Source organism: Ornithorhynchus anatinus, chromosome X2, assembly GCF_004115215.2.
Source record: "Ornithorhynchus anatinus isolate Pmale09 chromosome X2, mOrnAna1.pri.v4, whole genome shotgun sequence".
Taxonomy (NCBI): Eukaryota; Metazoa; Chordata; class Mammalia; order Monotremata; family Ornithorhynchidae; genus Ornithorhynchus; species Ornithorhynchus anatinus.
This window is the reverse complement of record NC_041750.1, coordinates 18,838,825-18,859,946: the sequence shown is the minus strand read 5'-3', so window position 1 is coordinate 18,859,946 and position 21,122 is coordinate 18,838,825. Positions and strand designations below refer to the sequence as shown.

At 42.5% G+C, this 21,122-nt stretch overlaps 1 protein-coding gene across 7 annotated transcripts in view; it reads right to left on the bottom strand.

Moving 5' to 3' along the window:
- MLLT3 (MLLT3 super elongation complex subunit) overlaps positions 1–21,122 on the bottom strand; it is a 221,644-nt gene that overhangs the window by 27,731 nt on the left and 172,791 nt on the right. For 6 of the 7 annotated variants that reach the window (XM_039910473.1, XM_029052845.2, XM_039910471.1 and 3 more), the window contains one exon: positions 5,722–5,789. The exons of the other annotated variant lie outside the window; for it this stretch is intronic. In XM_039910473.1, the coding sequence (XP_039766407.1) occupies positions 5,722–5,789 (68 nt within the window). The remainder of the gene's footprint in view (positions 1–5,721; positions 5,790–21,122) is intronic. 7 annotated transcript variants of the gene reach the window in all.

Below are 21,122 nucleotides of genomic sequence, written 5' to 3'. Positions count from 1 at the left end.
CCATTTTACAGATATGGTAACTGAGGCACAGAGAAGTTAAGTGGCTTGACCAGGGTCAAACAACAAGAGACAAGTGGTGGAGTGGGGATTAGAACCCTCATCCTCTGACTCACAAGCCCGTGCTCTGGTCACCAAGCTTTGCTGCTTCTCAATGTTAGAATGTCATGAGATCTATTATTATTGCCTGAAAAGTTAGATACTAAAGTAATGATCACGATATAAATACAGTAGCTACTCTATGAATGCGGCAAGAATGTTGTGCCAGGAGACTCTAGCCAATCAACATCCATTTTGCTGCTCCCCAGAGGGAGTGGCAGAAGGAGGAAGGAGAAATCTGGCCAGGGATACCTAGAGAGAAACAGCCAGGGGCCATTCTAACTCTCCTTCCCCAAGATCCCCTAGCCTGGTACTCTCTCACTACCTTTGCCATAGCTGCCACTACCCCTCCTTCAGCTCCCACTGTGCAGGCTCCTCTCCTTGATCAAGAGGATTTATTGAGCGCCTACTGTGTGAAGAGCACTGCACTAAGTGTTGGGAGATCAGAAGCAGCATGGTGTATTGGAGAAAGCAAGGGTCTGGGAGTCAGAAGGTCATGGGTTCTAATCCCAGCTACACCACTTGTCTGCTGTGACCTTGGGTGAGTCACTTCACTTCTCTGGGCCTCAGTTACCTCATCTGTAAAATGGAGATTCAGACTATGAGCCCCATGTGGGATAGGGACTGTGTCCAACCTGATTACCTTGTATCTACCCCAGCGTTTAGACCAGTGCCTGGCACACAGTAAGTGCTTAACAAATACAATTATTATTATTATTATTACAATAGAGTGAGTAGATATGGTCCCTGCCTTCAAGGAGCATCTCCCTTAATGGTTTCAACTTCAACATATCCAATAGTTTAGAAAATAATGTTACTTTCTTGCTAACCTCAGCTTTTCAGATGTCGTCACAAAAGATTAAATTCTTCCCACAGTATACCCCTAAAGCTGAATTCCAAATTTTGCTAAAATCTATGCATGTGGAGAAAAAAAGCCAAAGCAGCGCTCTCTCTAGGAGACAACTTCCTGGCAATGACTGGGTCATGGGAGGGGCAGAAATGGGGCAAGGTGGAAGGGTAAGGGAGGAGGCGGAGGAGGAGGAGAAGGAGGAGAAGGGGCAATGGGTAAGAAGATGGAGGGCCTGGTGAAGTAGAAAGGCTGGAACCTATGAGCCTGGGACCAGTAGGACAGCTGGTGTAGAGTAAAGGGGCAGAATTGGCCCCTAGGGAGAGAATCCTGCTATGGATGGGGCAGCAGTGGTTAATGATGCATGAGCACCGTTAGACCGTCAGAGAGAGGGGGTCACTAGCAGGGCCACTTGGGAGTCATCCACGTATTTTGGCTAGAACAGACAAAAGAGACCTCAAGGAAATCTAGCTTGCCATACGAAATCATGCAAAGTACATTGATGTCTTCTTAAGATCCAATAAATTAAATAAAAACATCTAAAATCTGGGATCAAAAACAAAAGTATCACATTCAAGGAGCAATGAAAATAGGGGAGTAGTGTGGCCAAGTGGATAAAGCATGGGCCTGGGAGACAGAGAACCTGGGTTCTAATCCAAGCTCCGCCACTTGCCTGCTGAGTCACCTTGGGCAAGTCACTTCACTTCTCTGTGCCTCAGTTTCCTCAACTGCAAAATGGGGATTAAATATCGGTTCTCCCTCCTACTTAGATTGTGAGCCCCATTCGGGACAGGGACTGTGTCTGACCCGATTAACTTGTATCAACTCCACTGCTTAGAAGAGAGTTTGATATATAGTAAGTGCTTAACAAATACCATAAAAAATACCCCAAATAAAAGATTTTCAATTTGATTTTTATATGCATATATGCAAACACTTAATTTTCAAAATGTTTACCTTTAACATCTTACTCAGCATACTGAGGTCATACTCAGACTAGAGGTCTGCCATTATCAAATACTAAATTCAAAAGGCTTTTATCAAGCCAGTCAAATTATTTCACTGGTGGAGGAGAGGAAAGGAGCTGCTTAAGCCAACCTTTAAAATTCAATAGCACTATGTCTTAACAAGAAATGCCTATTACTATTTCAGACAATTATGTAAGCATTTGTGGCATTTCTCTGACTCACTTTCTTCATTATCTAGCTTTCGGTGAGAAGAGAATACTGCTGATGATAAACTGATCTTGACCAGAGAAGCAGCGTGGCTCAGTGGAAAGAGCACGGGCTTTGGAGTCAGGGCTCATGAGTTCGAATCCCAGCTCTGCCACTTGTCGGCTGTGTGACTGTGGGCAAGTCACTTAACTTCTCTGTGCCTCAGTTCCCTCATCTGTAAAATGGGGATTAAGACTGTGAGCCCCACGTGGGACAACCTGATTCCCCTATGTCTACCCCAGCGCTTAGAACAGTGCTCGGCACATAGTAAGCGCTTAACAAATACCAACATTATTATTATTATCACTATAAACAGCAGACGATACGACAAGTCAAAACCCTCATCGTTTTAGAATAAAGAACAGAGCAACGAAGTTCATTTGTTGGTGGTCAGGGCTTTTGGATTAAGGAGTAAGAGTCTCCCAAAGGCATTTGGATCCACACACACCTATTTAAATTACACTAGCAAAGGCTTGATCATCACACAAACCCCAGCTAAGCGTAAGCAAATACCCTTATAAGGTCTTTTAAAATCCAGCTTCTTCCATGTGGGATAAGGTTACAATCTGTTTGACAAATCAAGATGTCAAAAGTTTACCATCTTCCCAACCTCCCTGAACTTTGAATCAAATGGTTTTACATCCTTAAAAAAGGTAAAGTGTTGCTTAAGAAATAGTCCAGTTAAATAGCCTTGGGCAAATTCATTGCACTTTGGTTTTTTTGTTTTGTTTTTCAACTGCTAAGGACTTTTGGATCAAGAAACTACCACATCAGTGTTTCAAAGCATCTTTTTGTTTTACAGGCATTTTAACCATTTGTATAACAGAGTATAACATAAATGTAGAATACTCCAAATAAGCAAACAGGGAAGGTCCATTACAGAAAACTACCAGGGATCATTTCTTCCTATACATCTAAGCAGTGGCCAAGTCAAACGGCCACATGCTGAAAAGGATGGTTTTAGGGTTGGTTTATGCTCAAAATGCTCTAAACTCAACATGCTTAAACTTAAAATTGAGCAACCATTTCAGAAAGAGTAAAAATGGCACATAGAAAGATTTTCATGCTATGCTACTAAAATGCAAACCAGAAAGCGGAACTGAAAACTGAAAAAAACTTTTTCAAAGTAACTTGGGAGTGTTCACTGTTTTCAGATGTAGGTCCCTCCCCTCTAAGTAACACAGGCCCCATGATTTTCAGGACCAGGTCTCAGCAAAAGATACCTTGTTCTCAATGATCTAAGCTGGTAAGTAAATAAGTGGGGGGAAAATGCCCTCAATAATGTTATTAAAAATAACTTCCTCTCAGCATCTTTCATCTTGGTTACATATACACACACTTCTCTTGTGTGTTGACCTGTCTTGGTTGTAAAAACACAAAACAGATGGCTGTTGTCTTGCTCTGAGCCTGTCCTGAAGGAATAATGACAGACATGTTTGGCCCGCAATTTAGGTACTCCATATATTCAACCTAGTTACCAGAAAACGGTTAAGGAGAGTAACAAATCACACACTCTTTTCAACTCCCCTTTTGTTTGTGAGCAAATTGAGGGCCTGCAAGACAGTGCCTAATTGTCCAGGGAGAGGTGCTGGGCTCTAAATGCCAACACTTCTCCCATTGTCCTGGTCTGGGGTTCAGCAGGAGGTGGGGGGGGAGGGGGAGAGGAGATGTAAGAGAGGCAGAGGGGGAGGGAAAGCGGAAGGGATGTTGTCTGAAAACCAGAAGGTCCTAGGAGATGTACTTTCTTGTCACTGATCCTTCCAGTCTTGGGGCAAGAAGTGCCAAGACTCTGCCCATAGGTGCCAAGGCTGTGCCTAGATAAATCTCAGCACTAATTAAGCGCGGTTTCAAGGTATCTTTTTTGCCGTCATGTCATCAGATTTACAAACTATTGGCAGCAGTATCAGTATATCTCTCCCTTCTACCAAACTACACATACTATGCCAATTCCTCCCAGAATTTAGGAAGCTGCAAAATCCCAACAGTATTTTAGAACTAAGCAGTTTTGTGTTTGAAAACACAAAAAAGAAAACTTCTCATGTTAGTGTTTTCCAAAATGAGTCCTTGGAATATCCACCAATAAGATCAGGTCAATTTTGCACTCTGGGCCAAAGACACCAATTCTCACCCCCTTTCATTCAGAGAAGGCTCCTGGTCCAGTCTCAGCGGAGGTGGAAGGATACAGCAGGAGAAGGCAATGTTCGGCAGCCAGGGCTCAGTCTCCACTCCACTCCTGAGCCTGTTCCTCCCTCCACTTGTTGATGTCACTGCAGAGGCAGGGGTGGCCACCAAGGGCTCAGGGAGGCCTCAGAGGGCAGTTCCCTGGCTCCATCTTGGGCCTTCTGGCTACTGTGGGGCAACCCCCATGGCATACTATTGTGGTGGCCAATGGGCAAGCTGTAAACTGAGACCATACTAGCTATGGTTCTGCTGGTCTGTCACAGGACTGGTGATAAACTAGGAACAGAGATTGGAGGCCAACATGAGGCTGGAGAAGCCATTCTTTTATTCATTCCTTCAATCGTATCTATTGAGCGCTTACTGTGTGCAGAGCACTGTACTACACGCTTGGGAGAGTAGAGTATAACAGTAAGGAGACACATTCCCTCTTATACCCCCTTCCCAAGTGTGCCATAGGTAACTCTCCTTCTTGCCTCGTCCTTGCTCCATCACTGGCTAAATCTGTCTCAGAAAACTTTGAACAAAATAACTATCAATGGGACACAGGTGTTGGGATAATTTCATTATTACCAATGCAGTGGTCAAATGAAAATTTCTTTCCATGCATTGCATTCCCGATAAATATCATTCTTATAGCTTACTGCATCCAGGGGATCAAAAGGCACTACATATGGCACTAATAAATCATGTAGAGTCATCAAATCTCCAGACTTTTCTTTGGCTAAAAGTGCAATGTTTTACTAAAGGGGTTTTATCTACTCTAGCAGTTCTCTGCCAAACCAAATTTAAGTCCCCAAGAGCTCTAAAAATATATAGTTCCCCTGCTGCCCCCTCCCTGTACTTCTGAAGTTGAGAGATGTTATTATGTGGCCATATTCCCCCTGCTTTTAAATTGCATGAATGACTAGGAATTTATTCAGAAAAATATAAAGTTCACATGTGCTTTCATCCATATATATAGATATAGAATATAGATACATATAATAATGATGGTATTTGTTAAGCACTTACTATGTGCCAAGCACTTTCTAAGCACTGGGGTAGATACAAGTTAATCAGGTTGTCCCACGTGGGGCTCATAGTCTTAATCCCCATTTTACAGATCAGGGAACTGAGGCACAGAGAAATTAAGTGACTTGCCCAAAGTCACACAGCTGACAAATGGCAGAGCTGAGATTAGAACCTATGACCTCTGACTCCCAAGGACTGCCCCTATTTGGACTGTGTCCAACCTGATTAACTTGTATCTACCCCAGTGCTTGGCACATAATAAGCACTTAAGTATAATTATTATCATTATTATTATTGTTATTAAATGATTCTGTTGTCTGGCCAAGTTATTTCTGACCTGCCTCCCCACCTCAGCCCCCAGGATTGACTTATCTCATCTCAGAGAATTTCAACTTCAGCCAAGCTGGACATCCCCATGGTATCTTCCCAGGAGACCAGAACTGTAGGATCAGAAGTGGGAGATTAATTAGGGTGTGAACAACCTGGAAATCAATCAGTTGCTACATCTACCAGGGCCTATTAAAGCAAACATCAGGTTCCTGCTCACAAGGTGATGAGAGGCTCGGTAAATAATAAGGGTATAATTACACTTTAGAGAAAGGAGAAAATGTCAAACCAGAACTAAAACTTCCCACAAAATCACAATCTCCTCTGCAGGTACATTTGATAGAGCGCTAGATAGTTGGCAGGGAAGGAGAGAGGCATGAAGGAGATGACACTCGTACCGACAGATCCCCCCATCCTCTACTAGTGGCATCACTTTAGCCTAACTTAATCTGATGTTTCACACTAAGGTTTTCCTCCATTCAGCATTGCGTAGTGGATAGAGCACAGGCCTGGGAGTCAGAGGGTTGGGGGTTCTAATCCCGACTCCACCACTTGTCTGCTGGGTGACCTTGGGCAAGTCACTTCACTTCTCTGAGTCCTCAGTTTCCTCATATGTAAAATGGGGACTGAGACTGTAAGCCCCATGTGGGACAGGGACTGTGTCCAACCCAATTTGCTTGTATCCACCTCAGTGCTTAGTAAAGTGCCTTTCACATAGTAAGCTCTAAATGCCAGAGTTATTATTACATGTTGGATCAAAATGAAGAGTTCCCTACAACTGGGGTGTGAGGACCTAAAGCCTGATGGGCTACCACATCAGTCTGAAAGCTGAAAAGCAAAGACAGGGACTCCATTATTACTACTACTACTAATAATAATGCAACAATAATTGCATTCACTGTGGGGGTTTTCTCCTAGATCCTGCTGCCTTCTGCTTGGCACCACCTTGCCTGTTCCCTGCCCCCTTCCTAATGCATTCAGGGGTCAGGCAGTCAATCAATCAATGGTATTTACTGAGTGCTTACTGGGTGCAGAGCACTGTACTAAATGCTTGGAAAAGTATAATATGAGTCGGTAGATGCCATCCCTGCCCACAAGGGCCTTACAGTCTTAAGGGGGAGACAGATATTAAAATAACCCAGAGATGACATTTCCAAAGTTGTCACTCCACAGGCAACCCTCTATTCAATAACCACCCCAATAATAATACCGTGGAAAAGGGCATTTCCAACTTTGAAAGCGCTTTTTATTAGTAAATTCCCCTAGCCAGCACAATTCTTCCACATCGTTCTCCCTTATGCTGCTGATCGCTCCCATTGATGATAGGTCTAATTTACAATAGCTTCCACTAACAGGGCTTTGTCTAGTCTGTTCATTTAAAAACCACTTTAAGACAGAGGAAGTTCATTCTTAGTATTCTCAAACAGAGAATCCTAAGTAACCTTAAAGTTACGATGACTCTGATGGTATTAGAGCTCAGTATTTTTCACCTGGGTCAAGTCATTGAGCCAATTAATTTTTCCCTCCAGAAATCCAGCAGCACCATATGGTGGCACTCTGCACACAGTAAGCGCTCAGTAAATACTATTGATTGATTGATGTCTACTGTGAGTAGGGTAAGTTCTTTTTGAGTAAGGCAGTCTTTCTTCCAGCCGACTGCTTCCTTCTCTCTCTGCCCAGATGCTTCATTTCAGTTCTGCTTGCCTAAGGTTCAAATCAGTCAACTTCCCACGTCAACAATGCCGTGGGGTAGCAGGATCATCCCTACTGGAAATGAATGTCAGTGTCAGTCGTCTTAAAGGCCACTAACACTTTAGAGTGGTGAAATCGCACACCATTAGCAGGAAGGGTAAAGCCCTGAGAAGTGGCAGCTTTTGTCTGTCAAGGCCACCTAGGATTAGTGAAAATGGAATACCCTAGGCTATCATCATCGTTATCAATTAACCTTTACAGAGAGGTGCCTCCTTGTGAGGCCTGCTTATATCTCTAGTTACCTAACAATGGAATGGGGTCACCACCTCACTGGGCCCATGTACAGCCAGCGCTGGGCTGCCAGAGCTGAAGAAATCTAGGGATATACTGACCTTCTTCAAGTGAAAGATTTTTACTCATCACTCATAAAGCCCTATGGCCTTACTGAAAAATCAAATGGAAAAGCCCTCATCACTGACAAAGAGGCACACGTGGCAAGAGCAGTATAATGAATCTCTGATCATGTTGGCCACTGTCGAGGAAGAGGTTCTTCAAGGCCTAAAGAACCTGCTAGAATGTGGAGATATGATCTTAGTTCCAGCTTATGAGGAATGAGCTTCCACAGTCAAAGGTAGCAAAAATGGGAAAGCACTGGAATCCAACAGCATTCCTGTAGAAGCCTACACCCAAGGAGGGGACCTAATCTTCGAATACCAGGACAACCTTTTCTTCAGCAATTTGGAACCCCAAGGAAACACTATAAGACTTCAAACACGCCACCACATTCGAGAAGAATGGGGAGAGCTGACTGTGGGAATTACAAGGGGATCCCTTTGCTGGCATGACTCAATCAACCAATGGTATTTATTAGGCACTTGCTGTGTGCAGAGCCACTGTATTAAGTGCTTGGGAGAGCTAGAATCTTTCTAAACAAATTACTGAAGAACGTAGTCAGAAGGGGAACGCTCGCAATCACCGAGGACAGAAAACTGTTTTCCAAGATCTGCTGAAGTACAGTCTTCAAACCAAGTGATAGGGCAGTGAACTTTTGGTAGCTCAATGCAGCAGCCTGGCCAACCTGGCAAATGGAAATCCACAGAGGGGCTAGAGCAAAGGCTTTGTCCTAGAGCAAAGGCTTTGCGAGGGCTGGGAAGTAAGGAAGCAGAGTTGAAAAGCACGATTAAGCCTAACATGGGACAAATGAACTACCACGAGGATCTAGCCTTACTTGAAAACAGTGCAGGAGGGAATGTGTATTGGTCTTTTCAACCATATTTAAATGCAAGAGTATGACCTCACAGTAGCATTATCTCTGATAATGAAGGATGGAAATATATATATATATACACACATGTATACACATACACACACACACATTCCTTAATTGCAGCATGGCTTCAAATCAATATGCAGCACAACACACGCAGGAAAAGTGAGCAAATCCACGACTGCTATCCTGTGTTTATTGAGCTTACAAAAACTATCAAAGGCTCATTACTCTGGAAATTGCTGAGAAGATTCAACTATCTAAGAAATTCATGAAGCTCCTTAGGCTACTTCATGATGGTAGGGTTGGTCAAATCAGTCAAGAAATCAATCAAAAGCATTGATCAAGCACCTACTGTGTGCTAAGCACTTTACTAAGGACTTGGGAGAGCACAATAGAATTAGAAAGCACAATTCCTGCCCTCAAGGAGCTTACAATCTATCAGTGAGCCAGACATTTAAATAAACTACAAATAGGAGGCAATAAGAGCGTAAATATGTTACGTACAACCCTCCCCATGCTTGACAGACCACAGGCACTCCTCATGTTCAATGCCCTCAACTCCCTCCTCTAAAATACTTTTTCCAAAGAGTTCCCAATACCTCAAATTGTACAAACTCACAAGCAGTCTCCAGAACATATGTATTCATTTATACCCATCCTAAGTATTTCTGTATATATGTTATTTCAATTGTACATTGATTATTAATTAATTTGATTATTCTCTAAATACTCTCATTTCTGACTCTCCCACTAGAGTGTATGCTCCTTATAGGCAAGGAATGTGTCACTTCTCTGTTTGGTACTTCCCAAGAACTAAGTACACTGCATTACAACTAGTGGACACTCAATATATACATACCACTACTATGAATACATGTACATAAGCGCTACAGGGATTGAGTACTTAAGGCCTTATGTGGTGTGGAAGAACTGCAGTAGAAGTTAAGGGACATAAAGTGGGGCGATGAGAGATTATTCAGGAAAGATCTGCTGGGGACATAACTGGAAATTGGGCAGAGCTGTGGTCTGGCAGATAAGAAACAGGAGGGAATTCCAGGTAGGGGAGTGAAGACGCAAGCAGGCGAGTTGGGAACAAGTCAGTGAGTAGCTTAGTTTGAGAGGAACAAAGAGTGTGAGCTAGGGTATAGTGAGAGGAGAGTGGATAAGTAGGAGGGAGAGAGCCCAGTGAGTGTTTTAAAGCCAATCGTCACTCAGTCACTCATATTTATTGAGTGCTTACTGTGTGCAGAGCACTGTATTAAGTGCTTGGGAGAGTACGATGTAACAATAAACAGACATATTCTCTGCCCACAATGAGAATATAGTCTAGATCGGGGTTCTAATCCCATCTTGTCTGCTGTGTGACCTTGGGTGAGTTACTTCACTTCTCTGTGCATCAGTTACCTCATCTGTAAAATGGGGATTAAGTTTGTGAGCCCTATTTGGGACAGGGACTGTATCCAACCTGATTACCTTGTTACTCCCCCAGTGCTTAGAACAGTACCTGGCACATAGTAAGCTCTTAATAGAGACCATTAAAAAAAAAAGAAAAAAGAAAAGGTCCTGGTTGTGCTCTCCACATTTCTCTTGAAGCTAACAACAAAGGTCAGTTTGGCAGAACTGCGCTCTGATCAAAGGCCATACTGACTTTCAGGAAATTTTTTTTTTTCTGCCAGCTGTCATTCAGATTGCTCAGCAAATTAGAAGCGCACACAAAAGTTTTCAAGTGCAGAATCCATTTAGGAGCTAAGTGACTGCCGCATAGAGCCAATGCTATGCCACAGCTCCAGGAGCCAGCAGCTATTGTGATTTTCACAAGCCACAGTAGCCAACTATTTTTTGGGATTCCTGCTGGCTCGGCCCACCACCCAGACACCTGTGTGAGGGGCTTGATGATATTCAATCAATGGTGAAATCCTTCACCACTGAGGCAGTGACCCAACAGGCAATTGCATGCTTCTAGCTGTCGCACACTTCTAAGGGACTTTGGCAAAACATCACATGCTGTCTCGTAATGACATCATATGGAGCAGGGCCCAGGGCAATTGTTCTGATTCTCCATACCCCAGGGAACCAACACTCCATGTGATTTTGAAGATTCAAATCACTGGAAGAGACAAGCTCTGTTTCCCACAATTTTGGAATCCTTCTTCAAGAGACATATTCAAATTCAGTCAAGCCTGCTTTTGTGAATATGGAACTCAGCAGATTCTCCCTCAACCTTCAGCCTTTCCCTGCCAAAATCTTTTATGGAGATTAGAAATGCATTCTGGATTTCTGAGGTGGGCCATGGAGGTTCTCTCGGTGATTTGCAATTCTGATGAACTTCATGGGAACAATGAATTTTGAGACCTCGGATGATTTCCTTACTAAAATTCCTAGGACCCATTTCTCTTAGGCATCTGAAATATCCTTCCTTATGACCTTAATGGATTAGATAATCTAGTCCCTTAACTACTGGGGTCAATAATGGGCACAAGGGTTTTTGGAATTTACATAGCTCTTTGCATTGCAAAATGCTGTGCCATCATTTCCAGTCTTGAACCTCTTTTATGAAAACATATTTTTGCATCCGGGGTAGTTCAACACACTGACTGACATTTCAGATGCTTTAAATTAGGCAAACCCAAACTGTCATAAATTTGAACCATGAGATATAAATTTGGCAAAGTTATTTTTATATTTTACTAACTTCTGTCTAATCTGCCATGTCTTTAATAGATGTCCATAAATACCTTATCAAAAAAAACATATTTAATTACTTCCTACATAGGGAATTAGTTCTGCTGATGGAAGTACATCTTGAAAGATGTGATCCAAACCAAAATGTATTTAGAGATTTATCTTATCTTCCATAGCTAGAGCAGGCTAATTTTAATGGCACTGAAGGAAGAAAGTAGCAGTGACAATTTAAAACTATGTTCTAAATGGGAACATTAGAAGAGCTAAAATCCAAGGGGTTCAGAAATTTGTACAAGGAGATTTCACAGTTTTAAATTTTCCTCCACCTTAAAAATAAACTGTTTTCTATTACTTTTAGGAGAAAAGTGGGGACACTTCTCACCACTATTGAGAATGCATAAGGAGGAAAAACACAAGAAGAATCAAATAGCTGCATTCTTCATAAATTCATTTTAATGACTTCACCTTAGAGAAGCAGCATGGCCTAATGGATGGAGTATGGGTCTGTGAGTCAGAAGGACCTAGGTTCTAATTTCAGCTCTGCCACTTCTCTTCAGTGTGACCTTAGACAAGTCACTTCACTTCTCTGTGCCTCAGTTATCTCACCTGTAAAATGGGGACTGAGATGACCTGCCCCTACCCCTACTGGACCCTCCAGCTGCAGCTTTGTAAGGGCAGTGCCTCTGGCTAGCTCCTCTTGGCTCTCAGTCTCATCAGGATTGTTTTGGCCACCTCAACTGTGGCGCTGCCCCTCGTCCTGCCCCCGACCTCTCCTGGCTTCCCTCACCTGCTCCAGCCTGGTCCCAAGGGCCTAGAGAAGCAGCGTGGCTCAGTGGAAAGAGCACGGGCTTTGGAGTCAGAGGTCATGGGTTCGAATCCCAGCTCGGCCACTTGTCAGCTGTGTGACTTTGGGCAAGTCACTTAACTTCTCGGTGCCTCAGTTTCCTCATCTGTAAAATGGGGATTAAGACTGTGAGCCCCACGTGGGACAACCTGATTCCCCTGTGTCTACCCCAGCGCTTAGAACAGTGCTCGGCACAAAGTAAGCGCTTAACAAATACCAACATTATTATTATTATTATGTCCTCTCCAAACATAAAGGTGGTTCGTGTTAAGCACTTACTAATTCATTTATTTCTATAAATGCATATCTTCCCCTCTAGATTGTAAGCTCGTCGTGAGCAGGGAATATGTCTGTTATATTGTACGCTCCCGAGCGCTTAGTGTAGTGCTCTGTACCCAATAAACACTCAATAATACGATTGACTGGCTGACTATGTGGGACAGGGACTGTATCTAACTCAGTTATCTTGTATCTACCCCGGTGCTTAGTATAGTGCCTGGAACAGAGTAAGTGCTTAACAAATACTACAATTATTATTATTACAACTTATAATAATGTTCTGGTTCTCACTTCCCAAAAGCTTTCTATGCAAGAATAGACACACACAGTACAATGTTAAACTTATAAGAATTAGCCCTTTCTGTAAAGGGGAACTGGAAGGCAAAGAAATGTGTCACATTCTACAAGCCACCTTAAAGATTAGAAAAGGAACTCCTGATTCCCTACCGCCAACTTCTCCTCCAAAAGATAGCACGACACAGACAAGTGTCCCACCACCTCATACCGACGTAGAACAAGTCGGACACCTGAGGAACACGGAAGGTGGAGACAGTCTTGGAATTTTTTTTTTTAATATGTCCACTTTGCCACCTGTGTCCACTTAAAGTTCCTGAGGAATAAAAGTTCACTATTATAAATAGGCTTCCAAGAACATTTTGATGTAGAAACAAACATCTGTTTTATGGTTCTGGCACACAAATAGGAGAAAGCATTACTGAACCAGAATTTTCTACTCCTAGAGGCCAGCAATGCTTCCACAGAAACCGGCATGCCGGACAGGTACATGCAAAGAGACTGACCTGGGCAGTCACCTACTTGGAGGATAGAACAAGGCTTTTAAATTCATCCAAATCTTTGACAGTGAAAATGCCCCTGGTGAAAGATGTGATGGAACAACCATCATGAAGAAAAATAGGTCTTCCCTCTCACCATTCCTCCTGTCTAAACCTCGCAAATGATGTCCGTGGGTAGCCGGGGCTCAGAATGCTGCCAGTGGATCAGAAGGTAATGAATGATTTATCATTAATTCAGATAATGCCTAATATGTGTGTCCATGTGTAGTGGTGTAAACAACTCTCTCTTTTGTATCCAGGAAAGGCAACTTGAAATGATTACTAAATTCTAAGATTAAAATATAATTAGGTTATGTGTACTTTGTGTGTTTTGGAAAACATTTCAGGCCTATGCAGCTCTCACGGAAGCTTTCAAAAAGAAAGTATGGTAAAATTACTCAAATAAATTTAATGGTGTGTTTGGCAGGAACCGTTGAAAAGTATTAAAGATAAAACGAACAACTTTAGCCAAAGAAAATAGTTGCAAATTTGATACTGCTACATTAAAGATATAAAGGAATAGAAATTGAGCCATTTTGGAGCACAAGGTGAGAAATATAAACAGTATGCTATAGAGGACTATGTTAATAAAAATACCCTGTGCATATAGTGATTTTTCAACCAAACCTCAATGTTTTACATAGTTAAAACCCACATTAGAAGCAAAAAAAAAAATAACTACATTAATGCAACATGAAAGTTGAAATTTTTAAATTCCAAAAGTCCAGATAACCTAGAGTTATTGGTCCTACAGGCACCTGCCTTTTATCCTTTGCGCCAACAGATTAAAAAAATACTCAGAGTAAACACATGCATCTTTCTTCTACATTTCAAAATATCTGCCAAACTGGCCATCATTGTACAGTTACAGAAATGGCAGAATCTCTCAAAATACTTCTTTGCAAGGGAGACTGTTATAGTGTGACCTAGTGGATACAGCACAGCTCTGGGACTGAGAAGGACCTGAGTTCTAATCCCGGCTCCACCACTTGTCTGCTGTGTTATCTTGGGCAAATCACTTAACTTCTCTTTGCCTCTATTACCTCACCAGTAGAATGGGGATTAAGACTGTGAGCCCCATGAGGGACATGGACTGTGACCAATTTGATTTGCTTGGATCTACTCCAGGACTTAGTACAGTGCCTGGCACATAGTAAGCACTTAAAAAATACCATAAAAAAGGAGGACACTGGAATTAACTGGCCTTTCTGAAAGGGCATGGCCTAATGGAAAAAGCATGGTACTGAGAGCCAGATGACCTGGGTTCTAATCCCAGCTCTGCCACTTGCTTGCTGTATGACACTGGCAAGTCATTTCACTTCTCTGTGCCTCAGTCTCCTCAACTTTTAAATGGGGATTCAATACATGTTCTCCCTCATACATAGACTGTGAGCTCCATGTGGGATGGGAACTGTGTCCAATCTGATTAGCTTGTATCTACTCCAGCGCTTAGAACAGCGCTTGATGCTTGGTAAGTGCTTAACCAATACCATTATTATGATGAAAATACTGTCCTTTTACAATAAACCAGTAAACTTTCACTTATTTGGAAATGAGATTTAAAATACAAATAAAGCTTTTTAAAATTTTAAAAAGCAGGGCGGTTTTGAAGTTTTAGATTTCAGCTCACAGACATCTACAAGAATGAATGGAAATTATGTCTCATTTTCCATGGAATTAGCCATGGAATCATCACCTCCAGAACACAGTGCCCAGTTAGGCTCACACTTGTCCAGCAACACTTCATTTCACCACCTACACTAGACTATGAATGTACAAAAGTTCAACTGAAAATAATAACATCTGTTACTGCACAAGTGTGTTCTGGCAGGAATTCAATGAAATTTTCCAAGTCGGACATGGATTATACACCTGGAAGAGCCTTTAATTTCCCATCCATCATGCTTCCTCTTGCTCTCACCCTGATCCCCAGGGAACTCAAAAAAACATAGGAAATTAAAAAGAAATACATTTAAGGCCTCTGAGATTAGCACTATAACCGACTCTGATAAAGTACATCAGCAGACAACAAGAAGAGCATGGAAAAAATAGAGTCTTCAGGAAACAGAAAGTCATTTGCGACAATATAGTTACAACCTCCTCTCCCACCCAACACAATTAACTGATTTGAGTTTCGCCACTTCTTTCTCTGTCCTCCCTCCCTTCCACCACTTCATTCTCTGCTGGAGATGCTAATAAGCTGTGAAAGTTCCTAAAGGCAGACAGTAGCAGAGAGAGAAGCAACACTGTGTCCACCAACTGGAATATCAATCACTGAACAATCCACATATCAAATACACATCAAATCTATTCCACACTGCAACCTGGCCCAAACTGTATTCCAAACCGAAGTAGCATAAGGCATTTAAGCTATCAATTACACAGACTATCAAACTGAAAAAAACAGCTTTCTTTATAGTGAATGGAATCTTTAAATGGGAACATGTTGGCATATGTGCAAGGGCAATGAAATTTTTAAGAGAGCTGGTGGGGGCCAGAGGGAGAGCCAGAGATCCTTCAGAAACTGATGCAGAAGTCTTGCCCCCTTGCCTACTCTCTAGGGTGAGATGAAGAAAAGGCAGAGAGTTGGAAGATTCTAGAATGGAGACAAAAGAAATACTACCCAGCGGGAATTGACGATTCACTTGAAAATTCGGAAATGGAACTGAGCAACTCTAAATTAGATTCGGCCAAGATTGATGGAAAGCTTTCTCACATGCGTCTACAGAATCATAAGGCTCAAATTGGCCATCTCGGGCAGATGAAAATTGGTCCTATTTTTAATGACCTCCCAAACTGGAGATTCTACAACCTTCCTTGGTTACACATGTTAGTGCTTAACACCATTCCTTTAAATCACTTTAAACGGCTTAAGTCCATTTTCTTGTTCCCCTCTTTCCTGCTTTTGCAAGTCCTAGGCGGAAGAGATTCTGGCATAACTAGAAGAAAAGAATCCATCACCAGACATTTCTGTGTGCTAACTCCCTCATCATCCTTTGTATCTGAAGACAATGTTACTGAAGTAAAATTCTACTTCATTCACAGTCATCATTCCCAATAGTTATGAACGTCTTTGTGTGCATATGTGACTCCATTCCATCCTGTCTGCACCTAAAAACTGTCCCTAGCTACACTGACAGTTTTGTCATTTGCAGTCCCGATCACGTTTTTGAAGAAACTTACCTATTGGTCTCCTGATTTTTCTCCAAGTCTCTGCTTAGGAGAGCACCTCCATTCCTGTTGGCTATTCACCAAGTTAGTTTGTTACAACCATCTTCAATCCACTGTTCTACTACATTGTTTGAGACTGCTTTTCTATGGATTAAATTCATCAACACACACGGCGCGGCAAGCTGAGTTGAGTTGCAGGTGGCTAGCGTCATCCAAGTTAAAGGCAGCCATACAGTTGGTAGCTCGGTCCAGTCTGAGGCAATCTATTCAATGCTGGGATGCTTGAGGACGCGATAAGGAACTTGGAGTCAAAATATGCATCTTGAACACCAAGAAATTCTTCCAAGCTAAGAACATCATCAAAGGTTTATGAGTCCATCATCCAGGAACTGCTGTATGCTGATGACTACGCTCTGAGGCACATTCAGTCAGTCAATCTTATTTAGTGAGAGCTTACTGTGTGCAAAGAACTTTACTAAGCATTTGGGAGGACAATATAATAACTTAACAGACACATTCCCTGCCCACAAGGAGTTTCCAGTTATTTGGTCAGACACAAGAAGAAAGGCAAAGGTAAGCTCATTGTGGGCAGGGAATGTGTCTCATTTATCTTTATATTGTACTCTCCCAAGCACTTAATGCTGTGCTTTGCACACAGTGAGCCCTCAATAAATCTGACTGAATGGATGAATGCTTGGCAGAGTCAAAGCAGTGATAATAGTCCAGACGAAAAGTGAGGTTATGACCTGGACTTTACCATGGAAATTCTACACATGACCATCTTTTACCAACCACACAAAGATGAATGCGGTCACTGCATTCTGCTACCTAGGCATGACACTATCCAATGATGCCCCAAATCGGTAACTGAATCGAAAAGACCGGGATTTTCTTTGGGAGACTGATATGGATTTTGGTGGTGACAACAAGATGTCAAGCTTCATACAATTTGTAATTGAAGATTTACAAAGCTGTGGTGGTGACAGAACTTAGATTGGGGGATTGGATCCAGCAGAAAACATCCATCTGACTTTTCTACAAGTTTAATCAACATCATCAACATTAAATAGCAGAACAGGGTTACCAACAATAAGCTACAGTGAGACCCACATTATTACTGATCTCTGTATGGCTGGTTTCCCCATGAACAATTTATTTTTTAGTCCCCAAATATTTCAAATACCATGGAGGATTTGCAATTGAATGTTTTAGGGGTGGGGGGAATTCTGTAAGTCAGCCTAATCCTCAAGTAGGGGAGAGAAAGAAAATAAGTCTTGGGTTTCTCTCTCTCTTCCATAAGAGATCCCTCCTGACACTAAGCGCTCTAAAGAGAGTCTATTGGTTTCCCTGACCCCTGCTGGTGGCTTGGAGGGGAAACCCTTTTCCATTGTTTTTAAGCAATTTACTGCCTGAATAAATGCCTACTCTCTCTCTCCTTCTCCTTGCTTGAGGCAGGACAGGGGGCGGAGGTGGTGGTAGAGAAGCTGATCATTTCAAACACTTAGAGAGGCACCTTCAGCTGGAAGTCTCCAGAGTCATGCAGCTTAATCTTCTTGATTAACAAAGGGAAGATAAGAAAAGTGGAAAAACGTTGGGGGGGGGGGAAGAGAAGCAAGTAAGGAGAGGCCAATCGGATTCAGAAATAGCTGCAATTGCAATTCAGCACCCCATCGGTAGACATGCTGGGTGGTATGGCTGCCAGTCAGTACTGAGTGAATGCTCACCCAGAAAGCTGGGGCCCAGGGAGATGAGGTGAGGTGTAGCAGCTTTGTATCCTAATCCAGAAACCTTTATTTATATATATTTTACACGTATATGTTTGTATGGGGGCAATACGAAGTTAATGTCTGTCTGCCCCACTAGACTGTAAGCTCCTTGGGGGCAGGGGATGTGTCTGCCACTGTGTTGTACCATACTCTCCCAAGTGCTTAGTACAGTGCTCTGCACACAGTAAGCACTCAAATACGATTGATCGACCGACTGTAAGCTCCTTGAGGGCAGGGATCGTGTCTACCAATTTGACTGTATTGCACTCTCCCCAGCGCTTAGTGCAATGCTCTGCACAGTTAGCGCTCCAAAATACAATTGATTGGTTACATGGATATACTTAAAGAACACATGTCAGCATTAGAGAGAGGCTGCAGTTCACAATAATAAATGCACATTCTGAATCGATGCTTTCCATTTCTAAGTGGCCTTTTGTCTTTACCAGCCTGAACACTGCGAGGAAGGGGAAGCCTGTTCATCCTAGCTGGAACTTTGGAAACTGCACGCCTCCCAGACAGAGCACAGGACCGGATAAGTGTTCCATCCGGCCTTGGCTAGCCGAGCCCCGGGCCTGCCCCTGTCTTTCTCTCGCCCTCTCCCTCTCCCAGGCTAAGCCCCCTTTTCCTCAGCTCCCCCTCCCTTTCGCCTCACCTTGACCCTCTCCCTATGCTCTCTCCCCACCCCACACCACTTATGAATTTATGTATATATCTATAATTCTATTTAGACTGATGCCTGTTTACTTGTTTTGATGTCTGTCTCCCCCCTTCTAGACAGTGAGCCCGTTGTGGGCAGGGACTGTCTCTCCTTATTGCTGTATTGTACTTTCCAAATGCTTAGTACAGTGCTCTGCACACAGTAAGTGCTCGATAAATACCATTGAATGAATGAAAGTGTTGGAAGCTCTAAAGGCTAGCTTTTGTCTCTGACAGATTTCTCTAACTTAGAAACTGAGGCCTGAGAGGGTTAATACCACTTGCCACCCCAACTCTCTCTCAGAGATGCTGGGAGGATGAGTAAGGTGATGATAACAAAGCACTCTGCATACAAACCAGTGGCTGGGTGAATGATAATGATGGCAAATGGCTAACAGGGGCACCAGAACAGACTCTGTGGAGTCAACAAGCAAGCCGGTCAAAGTGCTGAAACGGAGAGCACTTCTTGTCTGCTGTGTGACCTTGGGCAAGTCGCTCCACTTCTCTGGGCCTCAGTTACCTCATCTATAAAATGGGGATTGAAACTGTGAGTCCATATGGAACAGGGACTGTGTGCAACCCGATCTGATTGCATCCACCACAGTGCTTAGTACAGTTCCTCACACGTGGTAAGCACTTATCAAAAACCGTAATTACTCCCCTGAATTACAGAGCCATGGAGCTCCTATAAACTATTTGCTCACCCATATCCCACTAGAAATAGCGCAATCAAGCCAATTAGCCCTCACATCTAAAGACATCAGGCCGAGGCTAAGGAAGGATTCTTAATCAAACAGAACCAATGTTTGCCTCCCCAGTTAGATTGTAAGCAGAGCAGGAATTATTCCTATCAACTCTATGGTACTCTATGGTATGGTATGGTACTCTTTCAAGCACTTATCCATTATTGCGACTGCATTATTAACCAACAAATTATGAATTCTATTCTGTTGGAGTTCCCAAGGGCATTATAACAAGACACACTCGGAAGTCAAATAAAGGAATAACAACTTTCCGTCTTCCCCACCTTGAAAGGGGCTTAAACCAGCTTGAAGCAGAAAATCACTCCCCAAGTAGCAGTAGATCGAGCTTCCATCCACTCCTCTCCTCATCAGTGCACTCCTTTCTTTCTCAGGTGTGTTAAATAGATGTTGGTAGGAGAGCAGAGATCATGCTGAAGGTAGAATTTCTGAGAATCCGTATTAACCTGCTTTCCCCAAGCTAGAATTTCATCATCAACGTTATTGAGCACTTACTGTGTGCAGAACACTTGGGAGAGTACAATATAACAGCGTTGAAAGACACATTCCCTGCCCCCAATGAGATCTATAATCTACAGTCTAGAGGGGTAATAATAATAATGATGGTATTTGTTAAGCTCTTACTATGTGTCAAGCATTGTTCTAACCACTGGGATAGATATGAGCTAATCAGGTTAGGCATAGTCCCTTGTCCCATATGGGGCACAATCTTAATTCTCATTTTACAGATGAGGTAACTGAAGCACAGAGAAGTTAAGTGACTTGGCCAAGGTCACGCAACAGACAAATGGTGGGATTGAGGCGGGAAAGAGGTATCCAAGCCACATGTTGGAGGGGCCCAACCCAAACCAGCCAACAGTCTGTTGGCCTTGAGGATTTTAGTCCAGGTCAAAGCTGTGGGGGGTGGATAAGGGGATCCCCGACTTTTAAGTCAAAGTAAATGCCCCTGGAGAGTCCATTCTCCCCTTAAAAGCCAAATCCTCTGACTTCCTCTATTTAAATATTCCAAATGGAGCAAAACCAATGCTCCTTTTAATGTAAAGGAGATACTCAGTCCATATACATATTTTATTTGATTGACCAAGCCACTTTGGTGAGCAACTATGAGATAACTGTAAAATAATGTCACTTTCATTGTATCCTAATAATCACTTTAACTTCAAAAATTCTTATTTGGCCAAATGACCTGCTATACTTTTTTGGTGATATTTTCTCTTCAAAGTCAGTGACTAGAAAAATTTGTACTCTCTACTGCTATACTGACAAGTTCTGAGCTTTATTACTCATTCACTGCAGGAGAAGAAAACAAACTACTGCATCTAGCTAGCCTTTGTTAAATTCTTTATTTTGTTGATGGACATAAAATGATTCAATATAGAATACAAATAATATAGTCATAAAAGAAAAAATGCAGTGCCATGTTCATAAGATTAATTCATATTTGTAGATTTT